The 16,856-nt window shown below is 40.4% G+C and overlaps 1 protein-coding gene across 5 annotated transcripts; it reads right to left on the bottom strand.

Moving 5' to 3' along the window:
• Positions 1-2,934: 2,934 nt before the first annotated feature.
• LOC135102266 (uncharacterized) lies at positions 2,935-13,556 on the bottom strand. 5 transcript variants are annotated; one of them, XM_064007213.1, is made up of 4 exons: positions 13,367-13,556; positions 11,005-11,106; positions 4,782-7,958; positions 2,935-3,216 (listed from the first exon to the last, which is right to left on the bottom strand). In XM_064007213.1, the coding sequence occupies exon 3, from the start codon at positions 7,950-7,952 to the stop codon at positions 5,820-5,822; it is 2,133 nt and encodes a 710-aa protein (XP_063863283.1). In that variant the 5' UTR covers positions 7,953-7,958; positions 11,005-11,106; positions 13,367-13,556; the 3' UTR covers positions 2,935-3,216; positions 4,782-5,819. The 5 variants fall into 5 exon arrangements, with proteins under 5 accessions (XP_063863283.1, XP_063863281.1, XP_063863282.1 ...); XM_064007211.1 differs by having other exon boundaries at positions 4,782-8,475; positions 11,005-11,103; positions 13,367-13,382; XM_064007212.1 differs by lacking the exon at positions 11,005-11,106 and having other exon boundaries at positions 4,782-8,475.
• Between the last annotated feature and the right edge of the window lie 3,300 nt (positions 13,557-16,856).

The following is a 16,856-nucleotide window of genomic DNA, read 5'->3' as shown; positions in this document are numbered from 1 at the left end:
TAAATAAATAAGATAATAAAATAAATGAATAAAAATAACTAAATAAATAAATAAATAAAATAAAATAAAATACTGTAATATAAAAATTAAATAAAATTTCTAGTGTGCAAAAATATGATTTACTATATTCATAATAAAGAATGTCAAAACAATACTAAATTCATTGTCCTGCAATGAGACAAGTATAACAAAACAAGCTTATGAAGGCAGTAACCTACATGAGAAATTAACTTTTAAAATGGTTTCATGAAAATTTACCCAAATAACAATACTTAATTGTTTAGGCATAACCAAACTGTTTTGTAAATAGGATCCTCATGTTTCTTTTTAGAAGGAACCTAGGACAGAGTTCTGTGGTTCTTCATGAATCACGTGTTTCAGCTGGAGAATAATTATACTGTTTTCAGTAATGCACTGGCAACCATGCATTTTTCACATGCACAAAAAATAAATAAAAATAAAAATGAAAATATAAATAAATAAATAAATAAATAAGTAATAAAATAAAATAAAATAAATAAATATATAAATATAATAAAAAATAAATAAATAAATAAAATGAATAAAATAATGTAAATAAAAAATAAATAAAATAGAATAAAATAAAATAAGATAAAATAAAACAAATATAATAAATAAAACTGTTACTTACTGACCAGGTAGTTTTATTTTTATTTATTTATTTTTTTTTTTTGTATGTAAATCACATAATACAACACAGCTACATTTGCAAATTAACTATTGAGTGTCCATTATGTCTACACTGAATATGTTTACTTGTTTGTACTGTATTCCTTAATCCTACATCACAATGCTGGATATCTTTTAACTGGGATTACTTTTGTTTCATATTTGTTATTCCCAAAACTACTTTATCCAAGGCATCTTCACAATCATATTAGTTTTAATAATTTTACCTAATCTTGGGGAAATTGCCATGCCAGATGTAAGTGAAGTACCTGATGATGTCTTCAATACAATACATTCCTTAGCAATGCCATTCACAGTTTCATCTGATGAAACACCCCTTGAAACAGTGGCAAATTTCATTATAAATTTGGAACCTTGAGCCAGCAGCTGCATTCTCAAATAAAAGAATCAATCACCATGACTAATTTCATGCTTGCGCAACAAATGAGACATACACATACATGAACAAACTCACCTTCACCAAGGAAGATCGGTGCTCACCTACCCATCACAGGCGTGGGTGTGTCGCTTCTGAGTGTTTTCATGGGAATGAGCAAGCATGCTTCCTCAAAAAATTGTTCTTTAAAAATTGCTGTTAGCATTATAATTTGTGGTGGGTATATATGGTGTTCAAATTACTTAGAATGAGAAGCTCTATCTGATGAGAAGGGTAAGAAAAACAATAAGAAGGGTAAGAAAAACAATGTTGAGACTGGTAAGAGTAAAAGAATACCCAGGTGTCTTGCTGAATGCAAACACAATCATAGAAGTTTCCTTCTAGGATGAGATATGTTATCCACCTATCTCAGCTGCAAACACCTGGGGAGGGGAACCCCCAATTTTGTGCATCAAGCAAGCCCTTGGGCTGGGCTGCACCCTTTTGTTTTCAGTTACACATGCTTTGACAAATACCCAAGGAAGTCTAATTTTTTACCAATCTAGACCAATGTTTGCCCCTTTTCTTGCTGCTTGTACATGCCAGCACAAGGGCATATATCTATGGTGGTTCATTCCATGTACCAAGAGTTGTTACTTGTGTGCCCACTTCACCTGTGCCATGTCATGCCAGTCTTTCGTAGAAGAAGATGTCGGTGATTTCGCTGGTTTCTCTCAGAGTATTTTGTTTTGCTGGCAGGATGTGTAGTTCTGCTCTGAATTTTGGGAGTGTACTTACCATCCACCACATAACTACCCTTTTCTTTTTACTTGTGCTGCCATTTCTGGCATATAGTGACCATTACAAAAGGAATTACTTTACTGTTTCACTATAGTACATATGATTATTTATAAATTACTAGTGCTTAAAATTTGTTTAAATTTGTTTGTGCTATCTAACACAAGCCACCTTATCCTAACCTACCAGACCTAGACATGGAGAGGATAGAGATGCCAGCGGTTTCACTACCAGGTTTTCAGATTTTCTTTCAATTGCAGGACCTTTTATGTCCAGGTTCTCAATGTCATCTTCCTTCAATGGTTCCTCTAACCAGTCTTGCATGTGTTTGTAATCTCAGTGACTACAAGGAGGGGCTTCTATCTGGACACAATCCATGTTTTTCTCATGCTGATTATGTTGACTTTAATAGCATTTCATCAGGAGAATTCTCTATAGATCTTAACCCAAGTTAATGTGAAAGTTGTACTGATCATTTATGGTTTCCAATTACCAGCAAGAAAGATTCTCACTCGTTCTGTATGAGTGGGAATTTCATGATCAAGGTGTTTCAACAAATTTCCCAGTCTTGCCACGAACATTTATCGGTGTGATGGCAGAATTCAGTAGTAGTTCTCTTGCACAAAATGAGTATAACTCTCCCTTCTCTTCCTGCATTTAAGGCACACTCTCTTACTATCTTCTACTGCTATTTTCACATCAACTGCATGACTACCTTTTTTTCCTGTAGACACTCTGCACAAGACTTTCTACATTCTCCCATCCCTAATCTGTCCACCTCTCTAATGGAAAAGTTACCCAGTATTCTCAATCATTCATCTTCTTTTCTGGAACTTCCTGCCTGCTTCTGTATTTCCTCCTTCCTTCTCTTCCTTCTCTTGAAGGAGGGAGGTTTCAAGGTAATTTTGGATGATCCTTTTGACACCTCTTTTGAAACTGGCACCTCAGTGTTTTTTTTTTTTTTCTTCTTCTTTTTGTTGTCTTTGGCTAGTGCCCCTCTTATATAAAAATGAAGGAAAAAAATCATAACTATAGGTCAACAGTACTAAGGTGCATACCAATACATAGTATCCAAATTATTAGTTTATTAAGAACTGGTAATACAAAAAGAAATGGCATTGTCAGTTACTTTGAATAATAAACATGTCCTGTTACTGCAGAGCTGAAACTCCAAATAAAACTAGAATCTTACCAGAGCTTTAGACTTATCCTTGGCAACCATGACACTCCAACTGACATTCTCTCTGAAAGAAGAAGACAGCCTCTCTGGAATCTTGAGGACTTGGTTGTACCTATTAGATGGGTTCATATGCTTATTGATGTCTGGAATCCTGTCTTTTGTTAATGGATATCTGGAAAAAAAATAAATAAATAAAATAAATAAATAAATAAGATAAATCAATAAATAAATAAGAATAAATAAATAAATAAAACAAATAAATAAAAGATAAATAAATATAAAAATAAATAAAAATAAAAATAAATAAATAAATATAAAATAAACACAAATGCTCACAAGATAAGCAGAAAATTAACTGGGAGAAAGTACTTTGTCTTCCAATATTGTTGTGTGTAATAATGCTAATAAAGGTAAAAACTTAGAAAAATCTACAACAGATGGCCCCATATAAGAAGAGAGCACTTGGCATGATGTCTAGTGGAAAGTCTTGGCTCTATACAGTGAGCACATGAATCATTAAACTGCACTCATGACTGATGTGCTCTCACTATATTTAACTTTCCCTTATCAAAGGAGACAACATAATGCTATGGAAAAGTACACAGAGCTGTTACTTGTCCAGATAGAGGATGGTCAAAAGAGATCCTCATCTATGCTCCTCTATTTTCCATCCACCTCATCTACACTCCTTCATTTTTCATTCACCTCATCCACAACTCTCTCCTTACCTACATCCCTCCATATACTTTGCATACAGTGCCACTCCTGCATACACCTTTTATCCCCTGCCATTGTCTTCTCCCCTGTTGCTGGTCAGGCAATGGTTTCAGCATTCCTAACTAGAGATGACTAGAAGAAAGCTTTAATCTAAAAATGCAAGTCTTGAAGAAATTTTTACTGTAGTGGAATTGCATGTGTGATGTCTCTTCATAAGCGTGGGTATGTGCATGGTGTTTGTTTAACAGGTATGGTGCACTTCCTACAGAAATTAAGCAAGTAGCTCTGAGGTTGAATAGTTATCACTTGCTTTATCCTGCTATTGGATCATAGAAAAAAAAAAAAAAAAAAAAAAAAGTGAGAGGGGATCTTTAAGGATTATATTTTGATAGAAATACACATAAAATCAGGTGGTGTTTTCCTCCCACTAGCCTCTATGCAATGGTAAGGCAAAATTTGCAGCAGAGGCATACATCCAATGAGCAACTACATGCTCGAGTCCATCTATGATCACTCCAGCATTCATTTTTTTTTTTTAATAGGTGCAAGCACATTTAAATTTTTCATATTGTAATACTGATTGTGCAAGGGGTGCCAGTAATCCAAAACAAAGCCTGTCCTTTGTGTCATCCTTAGGAGTGAGCAAACATCCAAAAATAAGAAGCACAGTGAGAGAAATGTTACAAAAATGTATGAATGACTTCTTTTTTTTAGGTAAATGTCAAAAGTTTATGAAACTGTTTCATTAATTTACTAAAACAACAGAAAGAACTGAAGAAAAAGTAAATAAAATAAGATGTAATATTGCCAAAGTAACTGATAGCTCTGCAAGCAATTGCTGACAGCAAAAAGCATCCCAAAAGTTGAGCAACACAACACAGTAGTGAGGTGAGTGATGACCCAGATTCCAAGATGCCTCCAAATTCAATTGTGATTTATTTATTAAATACTTGCTTTACCTCTGCCAAGAGCATGCAAAATGTACTTTTATATCAAAAGCATCAACTATTAATTGCTTACTTCTGTTTGCAGAAGTGGCAACAGAAGTAGACTTCAGGGGCTCTGGAGTACTCATCTCTGGGTAAGACTTCTGAGGAACCCTGGATTCTCTTGGCAGTTTCATTGGATGCATCATGTTGCCTTGCCTGAACCTCCCAAGTATCTTGTTCTTGACAGAAAGTGTTGTTAGGTGGGAAAGTTTTCAATGAAATATTTTTTAACATATTTGGATAAGTCTTCTCATTTGTACTTTTCTTAAACTGAATTACACTATTTTTATTTTTATCTGTTCTTTTATTAGTCTTTGGCACCCTTATCTCTATGCTTTTATTCATGTCTAAAAGTTTTACCATGTCATGACCAAAGACCACATGTTCTCCAGATACTAGCCCTGTTGGCACATCATTTAGATTCATAAGATGTGAAGTAAGTGAAGTAACAGGAGTGGATACAGTGTTTTTCTCAGACTGGAAGGTAAATGCTGACTTTGCTGCAATTAAATCATTTTCTGAAATGTTCAGCTGCAGTATCTGAGCTTCTCCTAACTTGTCTATTGCTGCAATGTTAGATGGCTCTAAATTAATAGAGCTCCTTGAAGAAAGTCTTTGAATATTTTGGTTATATTCCATGCAATGTCCACTTTCAACTTTATTTTCTGCATTTCCACTCATACAAACTTGCAAAGATTTATTTGCTTCATATACTCGTAATTCACTACTTCTCAGCCCCAGACCACTACATACTGGCATGTTACTAACACTTGAATCCAAAATATCCCTGGGTATGAACAATGTACTTTAGGGTGGCCCTCTGTAGGGGGGTGAAATTTCAAACGAATAATGTCTATGCTCCAAACCCGGATTCTTGTTCCTTTTGACCCAGAAACGTGCTGTGCAAGGTTTCATTGAAATCGGAATATATTTAAACGGTGCTCAACGACTCTGAAATTTTACTCATCGAACGCTAGTCACAAGCACTCCGGGTCCCCCTCCCACGTTGCTCTCGTGGGAGTATTAGCCGCTTTCCTCTCCTGGCGGGGGTTGTGTGGTTGCTAGCCACTCATTGTCGCCCGGTCCGTGCAAGCGTTCCCTTCCTGGTGTCCGGGAACTGGCGCCGATGGTCCGCGACGACCTGGACGAGGAACTGCAGTTGTTCTTCGTCCTTCGTCAGGAGCCGGTTATATTCCTGAATCAGGGCGACGCCTCGTTCCGCGTGGTCATTGGTGACCGACAGGTTCCCCAGCGCTTTGCACGCCTTGCCGTACGCCTCATCCTTCTTCCAGTCTGCCGGTTCCAACGCCAGGAATCCCTTGTCGATGGACATCTTGGAGAAGAACGAGGACGTATTGGAGGTCACGAAGTCCTCAAGGCTGCAGCCGCTGATCGCTGAAGCGGGAATGGTCACTCGCTTCTGGGCTGTGTCGTTGCCGTCCTTCTCCTCAATCGCCGCTACCATCTTCTTCTTTGTTTCTGATGAAACCCGGTCGTCGAAGAACGCCAGGGCTACCAGCTCTTCCGAGAGGTACCAGAGGTGGCCGAGGAGCTTGTTTGTCGCGGCCTTGGAGACCTCCGCGTCCTCGTACCCGTCCAGTGCCTGAAGCAGCTGAAGATCGTTGAGCGGAGCCGCGACAGCAAGTGGGGCTTGCGTCCAGGCTTTGCTGTAGAGGCGGGCGGAGAACATGGCCACCCTCAACAGTCCGCGCTCCTCCTTCGGCGTCAGTTTGACCTGTTCCCTGAACAGCCACACCTTGAGCGAGTACAGCACCTTGCTCATCCACCGAGCGTGGTGCATGGGGCCAGGGGCACGGAAGCGGATTCCGCGGGGAGGTACGCCGCCGAGAAAGATGACGGTTAGTTCCAGAAGTTCCCGGTAGTCGTCCCGAAGGTCTGTCCGCTCTTTCAGGGCCTGAAGGAACCACTCGATGTCGACCTCTCCTGCTCCATCCTCGATCGGCTGGAACTCGCCTTGGTTGATGAAGGGCCACCTCTCCTGGAAACGCTTGAACAGCAGGACAGCAGGCCCTGTAGTTGGCCCCATCACCGACGTGAAGACCGCCTCGATCACGAGCTCGAGAATGTGATGCCGGCAGGCGAGGTAGAGGAGGTCGCTCTTCAGCTGCCGCTCAATCAGGGTACACGCCCCGGTGTGGCGACCCGTGTTGGCGGCGGTGGTGTCAAAGGACATCCCCACGACCCGGTCAGCGACGCTCCACTTCTCCAACGCCTCCACGACGGCCTTCGCTTCATTCGCCCCTCTTCCACTGGGAAGCTTCGCCACCTGCAGCAGCTGAACCTCCCCTCCCCCAGACACGAGGATGGGCAGGCGGTCGACGTGGGCGTTGCTGGTGAGATCCGGCATCAGCTTCCCGTCCCAGTGGACTACCAAGGGGCCTTCTACTCGCAGCTTCTCCTTGAGGGCGGAGGCCAGTTGCTCGCGGTGACGACGGCGCTGGCTTTGGATCGATGTCCTGTCGGTGAGGACGAACACTGCGCCACGGTCGCTCACCTTGACGCGATCCAAAGAGGCCGCCACGTCCGGGGTGACGATGTTGAGGTTCGCTCGAGGCCGTTTGGGTGGGACTGGGGAGATACCAAGTGTGGGGCTTCCTTCGGCGCTGGTGCTAGAGGAGGTTGAGGACGAATCCTCCAACTGGACTCTTGCCGCGGACGTCGACGCCTCCTCCTCCGCGCGTCGCTTCCTCACCTCCTGTGTCGCTTGCCGCTGTGACGATCGCTGTTCTTGGGCAGCTAGTGCTGTGTCCACCCCTCCCATGCGTCCCCGGCGTCCTGGTTCACGTTGAGCGAGAAGAAAAGCTTTGTCCTCCTCGTTTGTCATTGTCTCTAAAGCGCCGGCCTTCGCGACGTCGAAGAGATTCGCCAGGCGCTCCTTGAACTCCTCCTCCCTCTTCACTTGTGTTCCTGTTGTCCGTGCCTTGTTCTTGCGTACAAGGGTGTACTCCTTGTACAAGGTCTGGATGTTCTTGACGACGGTGTCAATCCGCTGCATGGGAATTCTAGCCTTAGCCCACAGCGCCTCAACAATTTTCGAGACCTTCCGGGACGCGTCCACCACCGTCATCTTCTCTACGTCCAACTTGTAGGTCAGGAGGCCCAGAACTTCTCCAGAGGATGGAAGTTGGGCTCCAGATATCTCGTTTATGGGGGCACACAGATAACGTCGCTTAGAAGCCATCTTAGCCTGAAAATGAGAAAGGATTGACAACAGTTAGTAACGCACTCCAGAAACATGCAAACACGTTGAAAAAGTACTGCCAAGCACTAGACAAATCCTAGACAGAGGAAAAGGAGCACTAGACGAGAGTTGCCACACACAGTCCTTGGTCCATAGTCCACCAACGAGAGCATCTGAGAATAGAGCCGCGGCATTTGTCACCGACAAAGCCCCTGTATCGTTGAACGTGAAAATGATCTTATATAGTAAAACTTCAAGGTCGTTGAGCACCGGGTAAATATTATTCGATTTAAAAAAAAAATTACTCGCGTGGTTTTCTCATAGAGTGGAACAAGAATCCGGGTTTGGAGACTGGATTTTCAAACTTTCGAAAATAAGGGCCACCCTAATGTACTTGTCTCCTGTTGGTCCATCTGCTCTAGAAGACTTGCCTCCTCCTCATCAGACTCCAATAATACTTCCATTGATCTGCCACTGAGATCACTCATATTCAAGGTATCCATTCAATTCTCTGAATGAGAATCTGCAACAATAAGATTTTTATTGTCAGTTTATTGTCAGTTTGACAATCAAATCCACAGTAGAACAACCCCATAAAATATATAAAATGGTCCTCAGTGGAAATATGGAGATACTACAAAAACTGACAGAGTAATTGACAAGTAACTTGGTCTTGGCACCAAGGCACTTAACATTATTGATCTCTAAGGGTGCTGGAAGGAAATGGTAGCCAAGATAAGCATCCAACCATCACTAGGAAACAGATAGAGTGGAGGCACCTAGCAACCTCACCTCAGATAACAGCCACACTTGTTTTACAACACACTTCAAGAAAGCCAATATCACAATGGGAATGTTTTTTTTTTAGATGTTTCTTAAATACAAGGGATGGATGCATTCTGCAGCTGATGCTTAGTGTGAAAATGTATGTACATTAACATGATTTTTTATGACATATACTTTATGCTTTTGGTATATACATACAATGGTACCTCAGTATACATCCTTAATCCATTCCAGGTCCTTGGATTTATACTAAACAAATTTTTCTCATAAGAGATAAACAAAATTATTAATCCATTCCCATGAAAAAAAAAAAACAATCTACTGCTTTTGTTATTGATGGAGTTGTATAAAATAATTTAAATACTGCTCTGTACCACAATACATACCTTATTTGATAACACATAAGACACATAGGCATCAAAAACACCCTACATAATTGCAGTAATAAAACAGAGGCAGTGGGCCCAGTCACGGAGGCAAGGCAAAGAATGCAGCCCAGCTGCCGAGATGTCAACAACACACTTGGTGTGTCACTGAACAGGGCTGTTTTCATTTTCAACATTTCCTTACATCATATTATGGCTGAAAAATAAGATATAGCACCCTTGCCTATAATATGGTGATGTAAATCTTCAGATATATGGGTGAAGGAAATTTCAAAAATAAATATATGGGAGGCTTCACCTTCACGTATAAGATATAGAGTGATCTCTTTCTCCACCTCCATGGTGATCCTAACAATTTTTTTCATTGCTTGGCTCTTCTCATAAACTTTCTCAGAATTCATGGTTAATGAATTTACTAAAAATTTATGAGAAAACACAAAATCACAAGAAAATTCAGAGTTATAGCACAACTTGTTCACTGAATGGTAGCAATGGGCATACTGATGCTTGTGGGCTGTTGTGACTTCGTCTCAAGAGAGGTAAACACAAGGTACCACTTTGTGGTAAACCTACATTATGTGAAGATGGAACAAGAAGAATGATGAAACAGGAAGAAAGCAAAGAGGAAGAAAGTGGAATAGAAAAAACAGAAAACCCTAGAACCATAACAACAGTTTTTGTTTTTGAGATGGGATAAGAAGGCCCAACCAGACATGACCCACACAGAAAAAGATTATAAACATTAAGGAGACTGTGACCGTGGATGAGGGGAGCCTGACAGAGATGATGTTGGTTGCCACAATACCAAACAGAAAAGGCAAGAGCAGCACCTAGCAAGACACTGTGCAAATGAGGGGAAAAGCAAGGTGACTTGTGAAAAGTTACCTATGCCTATATTATCCCCTGCCTTACCCAAAATCTGCCCTGATGCCATGATTGGGTAAAATTATATATAATGCCACGCCTGTGGGTGAGTCATGTACATGAATTGTATTACTGTACATGTGTGTGTGAGAATGTATGAAAATTTCGACCTTATGGAAATTACTTTTGAGGGAAAAGTGTAACAGAAACTAAAGTATATTAAGTCATGTAATTGAGTCTGCAGCAGAGATTGCAGAAGTAGCAGAGAGGTGCAGAGGTCCTGAGAGGCCCATTCTGAGGGTGGCTGTGGGCAAGATGGATGGATGGAATCATATAAAGAAAGTGGAGCTTATAAGTTGTAATGTAATTATTTCATGATTAGGTAGGAGGAGGAACAATGACAGGACATTTTGGTTTGTTATTTTGGTACATGCACATGTCACTTATGTTGTGTATTGAATGAGATTTTGTTATGTTCTGTGTGTGCTTTTCTTACTGAATTTTAATTGAATCCATGTAACACCGATGTCAGAATTATGTATTTCTTTTAACTAAATATGAATGGTGTAAATTACTGTGGCGAGACTTCACGTGTGTTTCTTTACTGAGTGATAGTTGCATAAATTGCTGTAGCACAGATACTCTGCATGTTTTCCTGTATGAAGAATAAGGAACTATTAATGATTGAAATTACACTCATACTTCGGTACAGTAGAGAGAGAGAGAGAGAGAGAGAGAGAGAGAGAGAGAGAGAGAGAGAGAGAGAGAGAGAGAGAGAGAGAGAGAGAGAGAGAGAGAGAGAGAGAGAGAGAGAGAGAGAGAGAGAGAGAGAGAGAGAGAGAGAGAGAGAGAGAGAGAGCACTGCATCAAGGTCACTCACTGGCTGTCTTTTCTACTTTTCCTCCAGACTGTATGGTTAAAGAAAATTATGATAATTCAAACACAACACATAAAAAGAGCAAAAACCATGGAGCAACGAGCTACATGTATTGTTACACTGATGTAAACCAACTCACCACTTGCAACAAGCGGTCAATTCTTGAAGCAGTGGCTCGTGTCCAGTGTAACGTGCACAACTTTCAAACTGAGTCAGCTGCTCCAGATTTTGTCCACTGCTTCTGAAATCCATTAAAGCAAGGTCTGCAGTACCGAGGTATGAGTGTATGCTGTATGTATTTTGTGGATGAAGATTATATTAATGCCTGAATACTGATTGAAGATAGAAAATTTCCAATTATTATCACTGGGAAAGAAAACTAAGATTGCACAGAGACTGTTATTTTGCTGGTGATGTGTCGGGTGTATTTTATGTATTAATATTATTCATTAAGTAAATTTACTTGAGTATTTATATCCAGTAGCTAGAGAAACAGTGCAACATCTCAGACATGACACATATAGCTAAATATGGTTCCATGTGATAAGATTGAAATACATTTCTGTTTTATGGTAAGAATATATAGATAAATTCCTGCTTAAAAAACAAATCAGGCGGCTCTTTACAATGTGTCCCTATCTTCCTCTGGGAGTCCACCAAGGGGATTGCCACAGTGGAATGACGTCCATTTTTCCCTACCCTTCTGTTTGTGTAAATTTGATATATATTCATTCCTTTTCATATATAGCTCCTTTTACTGTTCTCACAAATCAGCCTTATAAATATTTTGTTAGCATATTGTAAGGCATGCTATGTACATAAAATAAATTATTAAAATATGCATGCAATATTTTTGTGGAAAAAAAAAAAGAACAAACTTTCTGCAAAATCCCAGACAATACATCGTGAATTAAAACTTCTGGCTGTATGTAGCAACAAAACCAGTACTGTGAACACTTCCATTCAAATGGAACAAAACTGCTCATATCATTGGGACCTCTCTGTACTTTTATTTCTCTTGCATGTGCACTCCTATGCCTCATTCTTCTACATCCCAAGTGGCTATTCTCTTCCATTAAGATCTTTAATTTCACTCTCATATACTTTCTTTACAAACTCTTCACTCTTCATCCTCTCAATATGGGCACACTGAGATGATGAGGCCATTTCAAATTATGAAGGGTAAATAGTTTACAAAGAAGGTCTATGTGAGAAAAAATGTGAGGGTTCTGACAGAAGAGGAAATGTGGAAGAATGAGGTAAAGGAATATGTATGTGAAATAGGTGCTAGTAGAAGCAAAGCTCTAAGGCAAACAAAGAGGATGTGTATGAAAAGGCTGTGGCCAACCCCTTAGGAAATGCTTCTGGAGGGAATGAGGTATCAAAGATTCATATATGAAAGGTTTTTCAATGGAGAAAATAAGGATTCTTACAAATTGTTTTTTATTGCCAATCTGTTCTAATTTTCAGCTAGGATTATTGATCCATTTCAGTCATAAAATGCTGCATGTTATCAATGGTGACAGTTGTTACTGTGCTGTCTGACACTAACGGCTTGTTTCTTCCTTGACATGCTGTAACTATGAAACAAAACTTAACCCAAGAAAACTCATATAATCATAAAATTAAATGCACGAATGAAAGTAATTCCTTAGCAATGTCAACTTTGGGCAACATCTTAAGAATTGGAAATAAGATGACGCATCTTTCATTACATATCACATTCTTGTTCATAAAACTTTGTAAGTCTGACACTCTAAAGGATACTAAATCTTTATTCTGCTGTTTATTTTGACATGCTAATATGCTACTACACTATTCCGGGTTTTATTATAGTTTAAGCCATTACACACTACGTGGTAATAACCTACCTCATTTTGTTCTTCTCACTATTCACATCATTTCTAATGATTACACTACTTGTCGGAAATTAATAATAACGCCACAATAGGCCTGGGAATGCACAGCGCTCTCAACTTTTTTTTAAGTCCACAGGTAAACATAAATGGTGTATTGTTGCCTGAACTTCAATTGTTAGGTTAGGTTAGGTTAGGGTTTTATTATAGTTAAAGCCATTACACACTACGTGGTAATAACCTACCTCATTTTGTTCTTCTCACTACTCACATCATTTCTAATGATTACACTACTTGTCGGAAATTAATAATAACGCCGTGGGCCGTGGGTAGAGATTGGGGACATTGGCTTAAACTATAAATTTACCCTATTCCGTACCTACAAGCCCATTAACTGTCACGTATACTGATCTCACCGTGCCAGCCACACACGCATACACACACTCTACCACCTCACCCCACAATTAATGAATGACAGTCGCACACTTTTTGATGTAATACATGCCACACAAACATATTGTAAAACCAGCTGATTCAAATTCAATAACAACCACTGAACGTTATTTATGAACACTGGCACAGCCACACATCACAACACACACCAACACAGCCACACATCACTCTGTCTTCCACTCTAATCCTTACCTTTCCTTCCCACGTATTTAGGGATTAGAGTTCCAATGTCATCTCCTAACCCAACTTCACGAGTACATCAAGAAGCCTTAAAAATTGCTCCAAGAGATCTTGATCTTGATCTTGATGGTACATCTTGATCTTGATCTTGATGGTACAGGTGGCACAGGATCACTCCTGAGCCAGGCCTTTGGATCGGCAACTCCTGTAGAAAGGGGGGGAAAAAAAAGAGAAACGAACAGCATCCTCTATCCTAATTGTTCATACACCTGGCACGCCACATTCTCTCCAGAAACTCTTTCACCGCATCAATCATCCTTTCATTCGTCTCTCTACACAGTCCCAGCAACAACACCATCCATTCCTTTCCTGTCTTCTCCACTCTTTCATTCCTATCATGCCCTAACTCAGTCAGTATCACTTGCATCATCTCATTCCTGTCTCTGGCATACTGCATACACTCCAGCACCACATGTTCCACCGTCTCATCCTCTCCCATGTCACACATCTGGCACACTTTGCTGCGGGACTCAGACCACCTGTAACTCCTTGCATTCACATCCATACACTGTGCCCTCGCTCGGAAGAGAAGACCACCGCCCAGGCTTCCATCATACCACCTTTCATACCTCGGGGCCTCTTTCTCCTTGTACCATTCCAGGGCCTTCTTTCTTTCCATTTCATTCTTCCATTCATTCAGTCCCACACATTTCACTTCTTTGTCTATCTCATTCTTTCATTTTCTCACATCCCATTCGGCTCCCACTCTGCCTCCTCTTGTTACCACCCATTCACGCTCATTTTGATTCCTACCAGCCATTCTTATCGCCCACACAACTTGCAATCCATTCCTGTCTGTCATTCTCATGCATCTCTTCCTCCATTTGCTTCCACTTTCATTCCACAGGTACACCTTCCTTGCTATTCTTGCATCATCCATTCTCTCAAGCCTAATCTTGTACCTAAGTGTGGCTTTTGTCAGTCTTTCTCTGAAGGTGCTCCATCCCATGTCACCTCTCAAGGCTTCAACTGCTGTGCACCTCGGTGCACTCAGTGCCATCCTTGCTACTCTATTCTGGCCCACTTCTAACTTATCAATTTCACTTTCATTCCATGCAATCACATCCATACCATACATTATACATGGCACAGCCACACTCTTCCACACTTCTCTCAACACATCATGCTTACTTGCTCTCATCCTTGCCGCGCTTCCCAGTCGACCTACCCACTGGTTTAGCATACTTATCTTTTCATTCTTTGCCTTTGCACACCCACTAGGACTCATCCACATCCCTAAGTACTTGTATTCTTGCACCTGTCTCAACTCATTCTCTCCAAGTCTCCATACCACATTACTTTCATCCTCTGACCTATTCACAATCATTACTTTGCTTTTCTCACTGCTAAACCTTACTCCAAAGTCTCTACCATAGCCATCCACTACATCCAACAAACTTTGAAGCTCATCTGCCGATTCACTCATAACAACTACATCATCTGCATAAAGGAGCACACATACTTTATCATTCCCCACACTTACCCCTACATTCATTCTTCTCATCCTGGCTGCTAGCTCCTCTGTATACAGGCTAAAAAGGGTTGGTGACAATATACAGCCCTGCCTAACTCCTCTCTCACTCTTCACCCAGTCTGTTTCTATGTCTCCTAGCCTGTATCTAGCTCTTGTGTCCACATACATACTTTGCACTATGTTAACTATCTTTGCACTCAATCCAATCTTTTCTAAGACTCTACCTAACATTTCTCTGTTCACTCTATCATAAGCTTTCTCTATATCCAAAAAACCTAGGTACAATTTACCCCCATCCTTCTTTTTCTTCTCAATCATTTCATTCACCACAAACATATTGTCCTCAGCTCTCCTGTCCCTACGCCCTCTTAGTCTGTATCTTGATCTTGATGGTACAGGTGGCACAGGATCACTCCTGAACCAGGCTTTGGATCGGCAACTCCTGTAGAAGGGGAAAAAAAAGAGAAACAAACAGCATCCTCTATCCTAATTGATCATACATCTAGCATGCCACATTCTCTCCAGAAACTCTTTCACCGCCTCAATCATCCTTTCATTCGCCTCTCTACACAATCCCAGCAACAACACCATCCATTCCTTTCCTGTCTTCTCCACTCTTTCATTCCTATCATGCCCTAACTCAGTCAGTATCACTTGCATCATCTCATTCCTGTCTCTGGCATACTTCATACACTCCAGCACCACATGTTCCATCGTCTCATCCTCTCCTATGTCACACATCTGGTACACTTTGCTGCCGGCCTCAGACCACCTGTAACTCCTTGTATTCACATCCATACACTGTGCCCTCGCTCGGAAGAGATCACCGCCCAGGCTTCCATATCATATATATATATATATATATATATATATATATATATATATATATATATATATATATATATATATATATATATATATATATATATATATATATATATATATATATATATATATATATATATATATATATATATATATATATATATATATATATATATATATATATATATATATATATATATATATATATATATATATATATATATATATATATATATATATATATATATATATATATATACACACACACACACACACACACACACACACACACACACACACACACACACACACACACACACACACACAATCTTGTGTCTAACAGCGTGACTGGATTCTGAACAAGGATGCCATGTTTCATAATTTTTTTTTTTTTTTTTTTTTTATGTAAGAAGGACACTGGCCAAGGGCAACAATAATCAATAAAAAACAAAATCCCCACTGAAATGCCAGTCCCGTAAAAGGGTCAAGGCAGTGGTCAAAAATTGGTGGATAAGTGTCTTGAAACCTCCCTCTTGAAGGAATTCAAGTCATAGGAAGGTGGAAATACAGAAGCAGGCAGGGAGTTCCAGAGTTTACCAGAGAAAGGGATGAATGATTGCGAATACTGGTTAACTCTTGCGTTAGAGAGGTGGACAGAATAGGGGTGAGAGAAAGAAGAAAGTCTTGTGCAGCGAGGCCGCGGAAGGAGGGGAGGCATGCAGTTAGCAAGATCAGAAGAGCAGTTAGCATGAAAATAGCGGTAGAAGACTGCTAGATATGCAACATTGCGGCGGTGAGAAAGAGGCTGAAGACAGTCAGTTAGAGGAGAGGAGTTGATGAGACGAAAAGCTTTTGATTCCACCCTGTCTAGAAGAGCAGTATGAGTGGAACCCCCCTACATGTGAAGCATACTCCATACATGGACGGATAAGGCCCTTGTACAGAGTTAGTAGCTGGGGGGGTGAGAAAAACTGGCGGAGACGTCTCAGAACACCTAACTTCATAGAAGCTGTTTTAGCTAGAGATGAGATGTGAAGTTTCCAGTTCAGATTATAAGTAAAGGACAGACCGAGGATGTTCAGTGTAGAAGAGGGGGACAGTTGAGTGTCATTGAAGAAGAGGGGATAGTTGTCTGGAAGGTTG

Source organism: Scylla paramamosain, chromosome 7, assembly GCF_035594125.1.
Source record: "Scylla paramamosain isolate STU-SP2022 chromosome 7, ASM3559412v1, whole genome shotgun sequence".
Classification (NCBI taxonomy): Eukaryota; Metazoa; Arthropoda; class Malacostraca; order Decapoda; family Portunidae; genus Scylla; species Scylla paramamosain.
This window is presented reverse-complemented; position numbering and strand designations above follow the sequence as displayed.

What these genes read in the sequence shown, in the direction of transcription:
- LOC135102266 (XM_064007213.1), bottom strand. Translation starts at nt 7,952, where the DNA reads ATGGCTTCTAAGCGACGTTATCTGTGTGCCCCCATAAACGAGATATCT.